General features: G+C 40.6%; 1 protein-coding gene across 1 annotated transcript in view; it reads right to left on the bottom strand.

Moving 5' to 3' along the window:
• Nucleotides 1-278: 278 nt before the first annotated feature.
• Nucleotides 279-14,789, bottom strand: part of LOC107550219 (OTU domain-containing protein 7A-like) — a 36,024-nt gene continuing 21,513 nt past the window's right edge. Inside the window, exons 7-11 of the mRNA XM_016231461.1 lie at nt 13,363-13,490; nt 12,466-12,615; nt 3,609-3,723; nt 2,800-2,884; nt 279-2,509 (exon numbers count right to left, since the gene is read on the bottom strand). Coding sequence (XP_016086947.1) covers nt 992-2,509; nt 2,800-2,884; nt 3,609-3,723; nt 12,466-12,615; nt 13,363-13,490 — 1,996 coding nt within the window. The 3' untranslated portion in view covers nt 279-991. The remainder of the gene's footprint in view (nt 2,510-2,799; nt 2,885-3,608; nt 3,724-12,465; nt 12,616-13,362; nt 13,491-14,789) is intronic.

Genomic DNA, 14,789 nt, shown 5'->3' with positions numbered 1-14,789 from the left:
TTACAATCTTATCTATATCCTGTAGAATCATATGGGGAAAAGTAGAATATGGCTGACGTCATGAATGCATAGATAAAAGGGGGAGAGGTGGTGGTTGTTACCAAACTTATTGCTTTCAAAAAAATCAGAGTGCTGAACAGTGCATCTCCCTCCCTTTGAAATGATTTGCAATGCACAGCAAAATCAATGTTATATTAAGATTCCAAAGAGCTTTGCTGTGAAGTATTGCATTATAATGACCTCTAAACAGAGTTTTCCCTTCCATGATTTGGATATATATACACTGTATATCCACACTCTGATGTGCCACAAATTGAATATTTTCCACCATTATAATCCCTGTACAGCAGACCTCTTACAATCTTATCTATATCCTGTAGAATCATATGGGGAAAAGTAGAATATGGCTGACGTCATGAATGCATAGATAAAAGGGGGAGAGGTGGTGGTTGTTACCAAACTTATTGCTTTCAAAAAAATCAGAGTGCTGAACAGTGCATCTCCCTCCCTTTGAAATGATTTGCAATGCACAGCAAAATCAATGTTATATTAAGATTCCAAAGAGCTTTGCTGTGAAGTATTGCATTATAATGACCTCTAAACAGAGTTTTCCCTTCCATGATTTGGGAAGCTTTACATCTCTTTCTGCAGGTACAAGGAGTTTTACAAACACAGACTGAGCAAAATGCACAGACAAGAGCTTTTACTCTAGAACAAGTAAAAGACTGAATTAAATTGGACATAGGACAAACAATAACACAATCACTGGCCAAAGCTGTAAACTGATTCTGGTTGCACTTCCTGTCATTGTAAAGCAGTGTTTGTTTGATATTGAGAGTAAAGTAACAAGAACAAAAGGAGGCTGATCTTAAATATAGTAGGAAAATGTTATGCTAGTTCTTTGTATCGCTTGCGAAGTGCAAAAAGGTGGTGGTGTTGCTGTTCTTTTCACACATTTGGGGTGGCTATATACGTGTGTGCATTTGCAGGGCTATCCTGGTCGGTGCACCTTCACCTCTCGTTCCCTGCGTTTCAGCTCCTCTCTATAACAGTATGAGCAAAAGTTCTCCGTTTCGGGTCGGCCATAGAAGGTGCAGTTCTCCCTCCTGCAACGTTTCTGCTGAAAACAGTACATTGGGCAAACACCACTTTGCCCTTTGGTTTTGTCCTGCCCCAGCCAGGCATGGGGCGCTGGGTCCTCATCTGCAAACTCCAGACAGTCCCGGATATCACCAGTGTTGAATCCATTGCTATAAGTGTGGGACTTATGTTCCCCAGGCATGTTGTACGGGAGGCTGTCTACCGCATTAATGGTACGGATGCCAGACATGCGGGCTGGGCTGTAGCTCTGAGAGGACAATGAGCGGTTTTGCTGGGGGTAGGTAGCACAAGTTTTGAGAGTGCCGACCATTGGCTTGTAGGACTCATCTTGGTAGCTGGATGACTGCACATTGACATCCCTCAGGTGGATGACACTGTGCCTCTGGATAGGTGGCGTATGGCTATAGTGAACTGAAACAGGGACTGGTCCAGGTCTCTTAGCACTGTTACTAGGGGAGGAGAAAGGGACAGGGGACATGGAGGATCCTGGGATGGAGGCTGGGATGGGTATCGGGATAGGGGAAGCAGCAAGCTTTGGGCTTCCCCTTTCTTGGACCTTCACAACCTGGGAAGAATTATGGCTAGGTTGCAATACTGGTGAGCAGCTCTCAAGTGGAGAGCTATCTGAACACTCCCTTTGGAAAACACTCTCCTGTTCAGGCTTCTTAAGTGCCACCCCATTGGTCTGAGGCTTCTTCTCAGTCTCAGACTTTCTCTTCTGTTCCTGCTCAGCACTGAAGCGTTCTTGGGCACTGCTCAGGTAGAAGCTGATCATCTCTTCGTGGAACTGGTGTCGGTGGCTGGTGAGCAGCAACCCAGCAAAGATGAATTTGCGCTCGCCCTGCATGGCTGCCCGAAGTATGTTCAGGCTGAGTTTAACATCTGTGCTGTACTTCCAATTGTCCAGTGTCCGATCACCCGAGTTTTTGCCTGATCCTGGCGGTCTCTCAACAGGTGAGCTACCAGAAGCACGGTCTGTAGGAGAGGGACTGGTTGTCTTTTCTGAGGATGATGTGCTGGCCGACTGGCCTGACTCCTCTTTGCTCCCTTTTCGTGTTTTTGAGTCCTTTTTCTTGGATTTCTGCTCTCCGTTCTCTACCGTTCTACCATTTGTTGAAGTGGACTTGCTGATCTTGCCATGAACAAGTCCTCCAAGGCCACCCATATTCTTCTTAAGTTTGATACCCAGAGTCTTGCTAAAGCTGCCCAGTTTGTTGGCCACTGAGTCTGCCCGTGTTTTGTCTTTGTCCTTTCGCTGCTTGTCCTTGTCCTTCTCCTTACTCGACTTGCCGTTATTGATGTTGGAGTTACTGCAAACAGACTCCCGGTCTGAGTCCATGGATTCTGCCAGAGACTGTACATCCTCACCTGCAGAGGCAGTGGGCGACTCGGGCTGAGCCAAGGGAGCCTGTAATACATAGATTAGCCATGAGGACTCAAAACTGTAGTCACCTTAATCTAATACTGTTCTCAAAAAAAAAAATGGGGAAACAACCGTGCTCCTGGAGGGCTACCATCCTGCAGAGTTTAGTGCCAACCTTAATTAAACAAACCTAAACCAGCTAATTAAGGTCTTCAGGATTACTTGAAAACATAGCCAGGTGTGTTGAAACAGAGCTGGAAATGAAGTTTGCAGGAAAGTCCCCCCCCCCCAGGAGTAGGGTTTTTCTGTCAACCAATAAATGGACAACCACTTACCCTTGTTTCAGAAGGAATTCGAATCCATGTTACATTCATGTAGTTGTGCAGAAGGTTTAGTTTAGCTTCCAGTGATAGAATAAGACTAGTGAGAGAGGAGAACATAGTCAAACATCTCTTCTAAAACCAAATTTGTAGCTCAAAAGTTTTATCAGCTCGAATGAGGCATTGAATATTCTTGTCCTCTCTTATGTGCCAGTGAAGGAATGGAAGAAATTACAAACCATTTGAAGCATGCAACTAGGAACTAAAATCAGTGCATAAATCTAGTCACCAGAGAATGACAGTTTGTAGTCATCAGTCCATTATGGAGCCAATGAACTGGGGGCCAAATCATTACTGTTACTTCAGCGCAGATGTTTGTTTTGGGTCTCTGTTCTTATTTATTTATATGGTTTAATTGGCTGACCTCTGCAAAGTTACTTAGATTTGAAATCATCCTGCACAAGTCATCTTAACCATAAGACTAAATGCAAGAATATGCAACTGATAAAAGTTTGGATCATGTACAGGTTTTAATGACTGAATGAGGCTTTAAGATGTGTCAATCAAGAGCCGATCGACCTGTGTGAGGATAATGTGGCCTGGTGCCATGTGCTGGGACCTTCTGGACAGATTGAGCCCATCTAAATCCCTCATATGATAAAGATAACTTATAGATAGAGGCTCTCATTTGGCCTCAATTGACCTTTGTTTTAATTACCCCTCATTTAGACTAGTTTCTATCTAATTTAATTTTGCTAAGCTTGCCGTAGAGGTAGATGGAGGATGGTGGATTGAGGATGAGAGAGAGACAAAAAAGGTCTTACTTGGCCAGCTTAGCATTGTCATTGTCATCCCTCCCCCACTCCCAGTCCCTCCCAGGGTCCACCGCGAAGTGCAGCGCTAGCAGCTTGTGCTCAGAGTCGGTCAGTGGGATGACGGCTGGAAAGGAGGGACAAAAAGACGAGATGAAAGATTTTGATGCAATGTTTAATACCAGGTTGCAACCAGTTTTCAAACAGATTGAAGCAAACAGTGGCCCTAGCTTTTGACTGGATACTAAGACTAGGGAAGGGGTGTTCTTGTTTAAATTACACTGCTTAGCTACTTTTAAAGAAATAGTTTGCCGAAAAATTAAGGGTCTGACATTATGTTTGATTTTACTTATCTGTGCCATAGGCATCATATTTGATTTAAAGGGGTCTTATGATGCAATTTCATTTTTCCTTTCTCTTTTAAGTGTTACAAGCTCTTGGTGCATAAAGAAGATCTGTCAAGTTGCAAAGACTAAAGTCTCAAATCCAAAGAGATATTCTTTATAAAAGTTAAGAGTCAGCCACACCTACCTAAAACGGCTCGTTCTAACATGCCCCCATATACCTATGTCACTATCTGGGAAGATTTGCATAACGCCGCCCAAATGTTCACGCAAAGAAAGAAGGCATAACTTTTATTCTCGCTGTAGTATTGTTGCCGCCATGTCGTGAAGGCACTGTGTGAAAGCGAAACTACTTTGTTTGGCCTTCCAAAAGAGGATGATATTGCTTCGTCATGCCTGGAGCTGATCCGTGCTGGTTGCTGAGGAAATACTTCAACTTCGCACTGTCGATCGCCGGATCGGCTTTCACCGTGGATGAAGCGGAGTCCACATGTAACGAACACAGGTTGTTACATGTGGTTGCCGCAGGCATCACAATATGGTAAGGGACGTAACATTTCTGTCACATGCTTGAGGAATTCGGCCAATCACAACGCAGTGGATAGCTGGCCAATCACAGCACACCTCACTTTTTCAGACCGATGAGCTTTGTAAAAATCGATGCGTTTCAGAAAGGCAGGGCATAGAGGAGAATCAATAATGTACAGTATGTGGAAAATAATGTGTTTTTTGAACCTTAAACCGCATAAACACATTTCATTACACCAAATACACAAAATAATGTTCTATTTAGCAGCATCATATGACCCCTTTAACATGCAAAGTTTATCCGTGCATAATGGCTTACATTTGTGGATTGTTCTTCATACTAAGTGAATGATTTTTTGATTTTTAGGGTGAAGTTTTCCCCCCAAAAACTGCTTCAGTGGTCTATTTCTTTCTAAGAATCATTAGTTTCTCCTTCACGTTGACAAATGACAAAACTGCAAAAATGTAAGAGGAACAAAAATCATATTTCCATGATTCCAACACCAACTTGACAGGAAAAACATTTCAACATTAATCAAGTGGTATGTTAACCGTAAGTTAACAGGCCTGGGTGCGGCACTGTTTCCTAAAAAGAAAATATCACGGCCTTCCATCCGTTCTAACTACTTCCCTTTTCCCCCCTTTCCCATCACTGTATTTGTCACTGTACCTGACTAGACTTTTCAAACTATAAGCACCAGAACGAATGGTAGGGAAAAGAGAGAGTGGGTTGAAAGAAGAGAGAAAAAGAGAGCGATTCAGTTCTAGTGACTGTTGGAAAATACAGCTTGTTTGAACAGAGGACGTTCCAACCTCTTCTTTCACAACCATACACTCATAAACACGCACACACTGATAGAACAAACTGTCTCCTCTCCTCATGAACAGCCTGCCATTTGCCAGGTGACTGCTGGGTAGAACTCACAGTGTACCAATAATGAACATACTGCTCTTCGATGACTCATTTAAATGAGACTATGCAGAGTAGGAGTGAGAGACATCGAGCCACAGTAATGAATAAATGTGTGTGTGAAAGAAAGGAAAGGTCAAGGAGAGATAAAGTGTTTGTAGTAGGGCTGATAAAAAGTAGGGGGAAAAATCTAATCATAATATGGTTATATAAGATTATTATTCCACAAAACGTACGATCAATATTTAGGCTAATGTTCAAGATACACATTTTTAACATATGTAAGTTATTATACAAATCTAATAATATGACACGATCACAAAAAACATAAAACAAACAAAAAAATACATAGCAGTTCAAATCACAATGTCAAAATAATCACTTTTTTTAAATTATGCAACCCTAGTATGTAGAGAAGTGTACCATTTAGCCATTTTCCACAGTAAGACATGAGCATGCTTGAAGCACACTTCCTCCCTGTTGAATTTTCAATCAACACACGACTTTGCCTCCCACCCGCGTCTTTTAATTCACAATCCTGGCAACAAGAAGCGTCAAAAATGTCCAGCTGGTCTACTGAACATTCATACAATCCAAAATCTCAGTCCACGCTGAGAAAGAATTTCCAACTTTTATTCACTTCAAGCACATTTTGTCTTGAATATGTACCTTTTTCATTCAGTTTGTGAAAGTTTTCAAAAAAACAAAACAAAGAAATTATAATCAACAATGGAACAACCGATTACAACCATGGAATTACAATCTGTTATCATTATTGTATCATGGTACCAGCACAGAACATTTTTGCAAGGGTTTGGGGAGGATGACAATAGATGACAACTGCGAACAGCTACTTTTTTTCCTATTCAATTTCTCCAACAGAGCTCTGTGAGTCAAACCAACCAGCACAAAGATGAATCATCACATTGCAAACTTTGATTTGAAGAAAAAAAAAATGAAAATGGTGAGGCACAAAAAGGCAAAATGAAAGATTTCGATGTAACCTTCAAAAGCAGAATGCATTTACTGCAAACCAGGTTGTAACTGCTTTCAAATGAGAATGAAGCAAACAGATGGTTACATCAGACAATTTTAGGCTTGGTACTAATTCTGTTTACACACCTGGCTCATTTGGCGTATTTGTTTTAGAACCTGGCACGTTTTCTCCCTTAGTTCGACTGCTTTAGGCATATATGAACATATGGCATATAGTCTGTCCTCAGGATTATGGGTAGTGTAGTTCTACAATAGGAATTTGGCAAGTAAAAAATATAAATAAAAAAAAATAAAGCCAATATAACAATGACCAAAAGAATATATCATTACTTTGCAATCTCAAATCTCATATACACTATGTTTCTTTAATGGGAATGTTGTTCCAAGACCAACAAAAGACGTTGATACAAGAAAACATCTAAGTCTCCAAAATCATTTACCCCAACCATGACGTTCTTTTCACTGTTATTGAAACATAAACTGCTGGCGCATTTGAGGCTATGAGGTTTTTTCCCAGCATTTTGTGGGTCAAATTCTTGGGGAGTCACACCAGGACAAGAAAGAGCATCCAAAGTCCAAAATGAAAGAAATGTAGGTGGAATTCCCAAAGCAGAGCACACACTGTTCAGAATAACACACAAAATTGTACACGTGGGCATGCACTCATACATAAACTTAACCAACAAGTACCCCATTGTGTTCCCCATCACACACAGAGATACAGTTTCCCACCAGAGTGGGGTCAGACGGTGAATGCTGGAGTTATGTGGGGTTGTGTCCCGACTCCTACATGCAGCTGTCCTCCCTTCTCTGGCCCGGCATACACACTCACACGCTTCAGCTCGTACTGTTGTTACCATTTGGGCTGGTTCCAGGTCCAAACACCACCACTGCCAGTTCTACCCGGAGGGACTGAAGCATAATGTATTTTGTATACCTTCTGGCAGTCATGCAGACCTGTCCTTGACTGACCTGCCTCAACTGCATACGTTCAAAACTGTGACGTAGTGGCCCCTCTCTCAAGGAACAAGGGGTGTCGATTCCTAGAGTATTTGTTGGTATTTGGTACCCCTGCATTGTCTGTCTGTTGTTTTTACCGAAATACTTTGACTGGATAAACAAGCGAGTGATAATGGACGAGTAACCAGGAGAAGACGAGACTGTAAATAAGGTCTTTCGCTGAGCTCTGTGGTGATAATACAAACAGAAGTTGTTGACAGACAACATTGCTCATGGAGTCTGACATGCTACATTACAAGAGCATTACATGCGGAGTTTATTCCGTTGGCATGAGGGGGAGGTTGATGTATGCCGAGTGGGTCTGGCTGCAGGACATGGCACCTTCTCAGGAAAGTTAGGCAATGAGTGGGAATAGCTGTCATGTGAGGCATGTGTGATATAATCCTTTTGAGAGTGACTCCCAAGGCATTATTTCCTGGGATCGTTGTGGTTTTCTTGACTCTCCCCCCTCTGGTGGGTGATATAAATCACTGCAGTTGTGCCCACTGAGGAAAACAATTAGTCTGCTTTAATCACGCAAACCGTGCTTGTGTTTGATGAGGTGTGAATTCAGGAGTTATCGTTCGCAGTTGTGTATTTTAAAGCCACTGTAAACAATAATCACGCGGCTAAACAAAGCTTTGTCATGAAACTTCGAAACGTGTGTGGGAATGTGATTGCATACATATTTTCCAGAGCCACATAAAACATGCAAACTGTATACGGAAAGATCCGTAGGCCTCCTGATGCTTACTGCTGATTACGATGTGAGGAATCTGGATGTTTTTAACCCAAGCTTGGCGTGAGTTGGTCATGGCACAAGAAGGTTTTTCATTCTTTCAAGATGAAAATTTAAAAGCTGCCTGCTGAATGCCAAAGAAAATAGAGGTCTTCGTAAAGTTGGACAGGCGTGTCTTAAAATAGCAACACAAGTTTCCTATTGGTTGACTGGTGTCATATAAACTGTAACCACAGAAAAATGAAGGTGCATTTAAAGCAATACTAGCATGGCACGTCACAGGGAAACCATTCAGTACATCTGCAATGCGCAGGAAAATCTTGTGGAAAAAAACAACAACTTCAAAAGGGCCTTAAATCACCAAAAGAGTTTAAAATCAGTGACATATTACAATTACTCTGTGGTTAAAGAAAGATTACAAGTGGAAAAAGAGAAAAGTTGATGAAAGATATTTGACCACATTTTATTCTCCTTCACAAATACTTTTAGCTAACCTTAAGGAACAGGGAAAGGTTTTTCTATCTTTATAGTGACCAACTGATGATTTAATGAAAACAGCTTAATAAAGGGACTAAATAACATTTTTATTTACAAAAAAATGTAAAAATGTTCCTGTAAGCTGTACTGTAGAGTTATAGCAACTGCAATTATCTTAATAAAGCCAATGTAAAGTCCCTGCCATGATATAATAACAAATGTGTGTGCACACATGTGTGAATAAGAGTCAGAAGATTCATTAATTTTTAAGAATGACAAGAGCAATGAGAGCCCAAAGTAGACTACTCATGTAAAGACACCATGAATTTTCTCCCGTATTGACACATTTCTTATTTAAACAGGAAGTTTGAGCTAGACATACTGAAAGGCTTGTCCCTTTTATTTATTTATTTATTTATTTATCTTTTAAAGAAGTTTAAATTACGTCAGAGCTGTTACTGATGCTATTCACTATTGCTAGTCAGAAGAATGTGGTATTAAGGTGTGGGGCATTTTCATCCTAAAGGATATGATTGGACAAAATATAAAATAAAAAAAAGACCCGCCCACAAGTGCAGGATGAGTCATCAATATTTGTTCTCTGCTTTTCTCAAAGAGAAAGAATAAAAATTTCAATGTGCATATATGCTAAAAACAAATTATTTTAATAACTTTTCTAAGTACACTAATATATAGATGTTTGCTTCAAAGCTAGCATACATCGAAAGCCACAATTTCACAGGTCTTTTGACACAACTCTCTCTCTCTCTCGCACACACACACACAAGAGTCTCAGTGTTCTCGGGAAACCGCTGGCACCTGAACACACACTGGGCAGACGGGCACTCCCTGGCAGACCCGAGCGGAAGATCCGGGGGATGGGGTATCACCCACCAAGACAGCCACACAGAGACAGACTCTCTGTCGGGAAGTGGCAGAAAGGAGGTAGGGGTTTGGGAGGAGCAGATTAGGGCCTAAACCACATATAGTGGTTTGTTTGGACTGATCTGCCCTAAATGGCAGAAGCCAAGTGGTTCTTTAGGGATGAAGAGAGAGAGAGAGAGAGAATCAGTGGAAATGAGTCAGAGGGAGATGCCCTGTTGTGTGAGTGTGTGCATTTGTGTAAAGGAGTGGCAAACGTGTATTTGGGGCCTCATGGACCTAACCTATCTTCAGACACGCAGCAACAGATGATCTCATTTGGCTCTGAAGAAACTAAGGCAAGCGCTCCTTCACCTCAGTGTAGCATGAAAAGTGTTTCAGAACTATATACTTTTGAAAGATTTAGATTTTGGGTCAACGTGTACAGCACGTTGTCAGTTTGTGTGGATGAGACCTATACAACTTGTGTGTGATTTTCATACTTGTTGAACTTCAATGATTGTTTATTTTCACCATACAAAACTGCAAATAACTTTTATAAATAAATTTGCCATTAGGTCATTCTAAAGGAAAGTTTCTAACCTGTCTAAACTTTATCAGACAAAGTAGCTCAGGTCGCTTGAAACTACTTGGTTAGTCAGTCAATTGTGTTTAGTTTAAAAGTTACTTAATGTAATGTCACTTTTATACTGTATAATAATATAATATAATAGCCAGTCATTCATATCCTGGAGAAATGTGACTACAGTGAAGGCCTCTAATCTGTCAACAAACTGCTACTTTAAACCGACCACATTCTTTTGGGGTCAATGGGTACGTGAGGATATGCGAGGAGGTTCCTGTGGTTAACAGAAGGACAGCGCGCCATCTAGCGGGATAAACACAACCAATGGTTCTCTATATCACCCAGACATGTTATTTACATAAACTACAGACAATGCTGTCTATATTCATTTTATAGCACAAAATATGGCCCATCAACTATGTTCTTTAGAGAGTTATTTATTGTCAAACTAACATGTGACTGGGGCTAGTTGTCAAAGTTTTTCCTTTTTTCTAATGAATATTTCTCAGGGTTGGTTCATTTCTGAAAGTGAAATTCTGTTTTGACAAAAAAAAAAAAAAAAAAGCAATTGAAAATTTTCCACCGTTATTACAGGGCATGTTTTCACAATATATGGGGCAAGTTGTCATAATGGAAACTGCCAAAAAAATTGACTATTATATGACTTTTGCCTGTATTTTGAATGGTATAACAAATATTAAACACATTATAAAATCACAAAACTGCAAAATTCTAAGTAAAAAAAAAATCTATTTACTTTTTGGTATAAAATTATAAGACATAAAACATATGTGAAAACTTACCCCAATAAAAATGAGACCTTTCTGGAAAAAGTGGATACAATTCACAAAAATTATTCTGATTTCAAATGTTTTTGAACTAGATATTTGAAACCACTGCTAGAGAAAACACACATTTGAGTAATTCGATTTTTTACTTACAGTTATCGAAATATAGGCTATATTTCGATAACCGTAAGTCAAAAATCGAATTACTCAAATAGGACAACTAGCCCCGGTGTCCCCTGCAATATTAATTCGATTTTTGGTGGTGTCTAAAGGTCTCATGCCACAGGCGAGGTTTTGCCCATCCTTGGCAGTTGGTGTGTGTTTGTGCCTGGCAAATGCCCTGACTGTGAGACAATTGCAGTGTGTGTGTGTGAAGAGAACAGCTTGTACTGTACTAACAGTTTCAGTGTATCAGTGAAACGGGGGTTGGAGAGAGAGAGAGAAAGAGAGAGAAAGAGAGAGAGATAAGCATGGATCTTTGCCTGCATTCCCATTCAGCCCTAGACAACATCAGCATTTTGTGTGTTGTTTTACCTCATGCTCAAACTGGCACCACTGCAGACTTCTGAGGGGCGGAGCACATTATAGTGCACATTACACTATACTGTACAGATCACAAGATAGACCATAATGGTCTAGAATGGAGGCTCTAATTTAGACAGACAGCTAATAATGTACTTAACTGGGAGCCAGACTCCCTGGGAGAGTCTGAAACACTATATTAAACAGTATAACTCTTTTTTTTTTCTCCTCTGTCTCAATCTCTGATCGACTGGAGTCTACGAAATGTGCTTTTAATAATTGATCAAAGGTAATTAGATCAGATTCAGGTCTGCATTATTCATTTAGCATGAGATGGATTCAAGTCCGTTCTTTGCTAAAATGTCTAGCTAATTTCAATGGAATGAATGAACCAGTAAACAAAATAATTACACTTCAGGGTTATACACATAGTTTACATTCAGAATTGCATACCAATATGCTTTTCATACTAATTCTACAGTATGCAGTATGTGCATATTATGCAAATTTTCATTTCAAGAGTGATGAATGAACCTGAAGTAATACTATGTGGGAATTTCAACATTAGATGTTTTAACAAAGACATTTTATTATTAAATGCAAAAAAACTGTCACTTCGTAATATAATATAATAATATATTAAATGATACATTTAGGCATCACATCACAACATTAAAATATAAAAAAAAATTATATTCTTATAATTATAATTATATTCTTAAAATTAAAAAAAAAGTTTACATTTAACAGTGTTATTATTAATGAGTATTAGATGATGGCAAAGGTAAACAAAATGTGAAAATATGTGAAAATAAGCATTCACAATTAAATATCCAATATCAATACTGAAATTGCAATTTCTCCAGATTTTTCCATTTTGTTGTCTCAGACTTGACTAAGAAGCTTGTATTTACTTCTCAACAATATCTACAAAAGATTTTTTTGACTGTAAAACTATTTAATCTGCTTAGCATTCCTGCCCTAAAACATCTGACTGGAATTAACTGTAAAACCATTAGAGTCTAGATTGGATTTTATATCAATTAGACGTAGTTACTTAACCCTGGCTGTATCATCTCATTATGCCATTGTTTGATTCAGTCTGCTGTGATTGCCTACCTTGCTCTCTCTGCTGGTCTCTCTGCTCCATGGACACCAGGGCGGAGAAGTGGGCCTGGTCGTAGGCCAGCACCAGTGGGGAACAGTGACAGCGGTTGGGAGGCACCTCCAATGGCAGGTACAGCCCTCCAAAGGGAATGGGTGCAAAAGCTGCAAGGTAAGTACAAAAAATGGTTAATTTGTCTGTATGACACTTCACTTAATCTATTTTAAAGTCTAAATTAATACTGAAATGTTTCATTGACATTGGTGGAACTGAATCTGAAAGGAATAGTTCATCTAAAAATTCAGATAATCTTATCAAATAAGGCTAATCTTTCCCTCCAGTAGATTTGGATCAATGGATCAATGAGTTAAATGCATCAGTCCGAATTTATGAATGAATCATTTAGAGTCTTTAATTGATTCACTGAAAACAATTTGACTCAAAAGAAAAGTTTGTTCATGAAACTACTTCTTTCATGAGCAATACTAGGGGAGCTAGGGCAGAAGACAATGACTTAAATTTCAAACTGTTTCTCACATAAAGCTTTCATATGGATTCAGACGACTGGCAATGTAGTGCTCAACTCAAATGCTCTGCTTTGTGTCATTTTTGAAGTTTGTAAGAAAGTCATGGTTTGGAATGACATTAGGGTGAGTGAATGATTTATACTAATCCTTTAAATGCATTCATGCATGTAATTACAGTCACACAAAGTTGAGTTATCAGGTGTTTAATTACTCCTGATAACAGCTTTAATTGGTTTTCAACTAAGAAATAAAGTTGTTTTCAATTGAAATAAACTTTAAATAGAAAACACTATGAAGCCCCCTAGTGGTATGAATAAAAACTACACATATTCTAGCTGGAAAAGTGAATGTGGTTGAACAGAGTTGTTGGATTGGGAGTCTTACCTTCCCCTCCAGAGTCTCTGAGCATGGTGTCAGCGATCACCACGATAGGTCTTCTCAGAACATGGGCCAGTACAAACACATGGAACTCCTCCAAGCTCTCGTAAACCGGGTCTTCTGAGTTATCCACCCTATAGGAGACGCACATACACATACAGTGACATATTTGACAAACAATATGATTCTTTGTTTATTGGTGCAAGTAAGAAAATTAAACCAAGGTATAGCAGCTTCCAATTCACCATAATGTTACGTCTAATGATCCACAATGAATTCAAGTAAGCTTTAGACTTCACCTGGCAGACTACATAAAACTACATTAGATTTTGAAGGCGAAATTTTGGATAATCATATTTTCGAAATCCATTAAAAGGAACGTCTCGGTTACGTATGGTAACCCTCATTCCCTGAAGGAGGGTACGGAGACGTCACGTCGGATGACCAACGAATTGGGATCTCGCTTAGAGAAACCAATCTACTTCGAGTGTAAACTAAACGAGCCAATGCACATTGGCATGCAATTATTGCATCCAGCTGCTGCTGATCACAGCATGAGTATAAGTAGGCAGCAGATGTAGCGCATATTCAGGTTTTCGCTGAGGAGCCGAGCCGGTGACCCGGCCGCTCAGCGGTGGTACAGGAGCTGTGGCGACGGGATGTGACGTCTCCGTTCCCTCCTTCAGGAAACGAGGGTTACCATACGTAACCGAGACGTTCCCTTTCAGTCGGTCACTCTCGACGTCACGTCGGATGACCGACGAATTGGGATCCCTAACAAAGGGCCAGAGGTACTGCCCCTTCCAGTGTCCTGTGGAAGCCACCTGCGCCACTACTTTTTGGTGTAGGCCAGGGCTTGCACTAGAGGACCAGCTACTGCTGCTATGGCACTACCCAATGAGTAAGACTGGACAAAACTGGGAAAACGTACCCGATCTACTTGGAACAGGGACATTACAGAAGCTCCAACCTTCCCGAAGGAGGTTTCGGAAGCAAATACACATATGAACATTCCTTAGGTGCATATGGAATATTGGAGGTGATTGTAACCCTCTTGAAATGGCAGAAGTCTGCCGGGGAAACACAGACTCGAGGCTATACTGTGGACTTCACACATATGGGATCCACTTAGGTCTTACATCTGGAACCCAGCCTTCTACCGGTTCTTGAGGATTCAATGAGTGAAGGCCTGGTGCCGGACACTCCGCCACGTCTGGCTGCCGAGGGGACGGAGGAGCTCAACAGGGTCTCCTGTATGGACTCTCTGGAGTGATTTTGCAAGCCGACCCGAAGCCGGGGCCTCTCAGTGCTTCTACCCGTTTGAGGTGAGAACACAGGAGGATACCGGCTCCACACGAAGGCTATAAAATCTAGCGAACGTGTTAGGGGTCGCCCAGCCCGCAGCTCTACAGATATCCGCCAGCGAGGCGCCA

This window comes from Sinocyclocheilus grahami, unplaced genomic scaffold (assembly GCF_001515645.1).
Source record: "Sinocyclocheilus grahami isolate Dianchi unplaced genomic scaffold, SAMN03320097.WGS_v1.1 scaffold392.1, whole genome shotgun sequence".
NCBI classification, from domain to species: Eukaryota; Metazoa; Chordata; class Actinopteri; order Cypriniformes; family Cyprinidae; genus Sinocyclocheilus; species Sinocyclocheilus grahami.
Note: the sequence above shows the minus strand (reverse complement) of the source record. Positions and strands in the feature narration are given on the sequence as shown.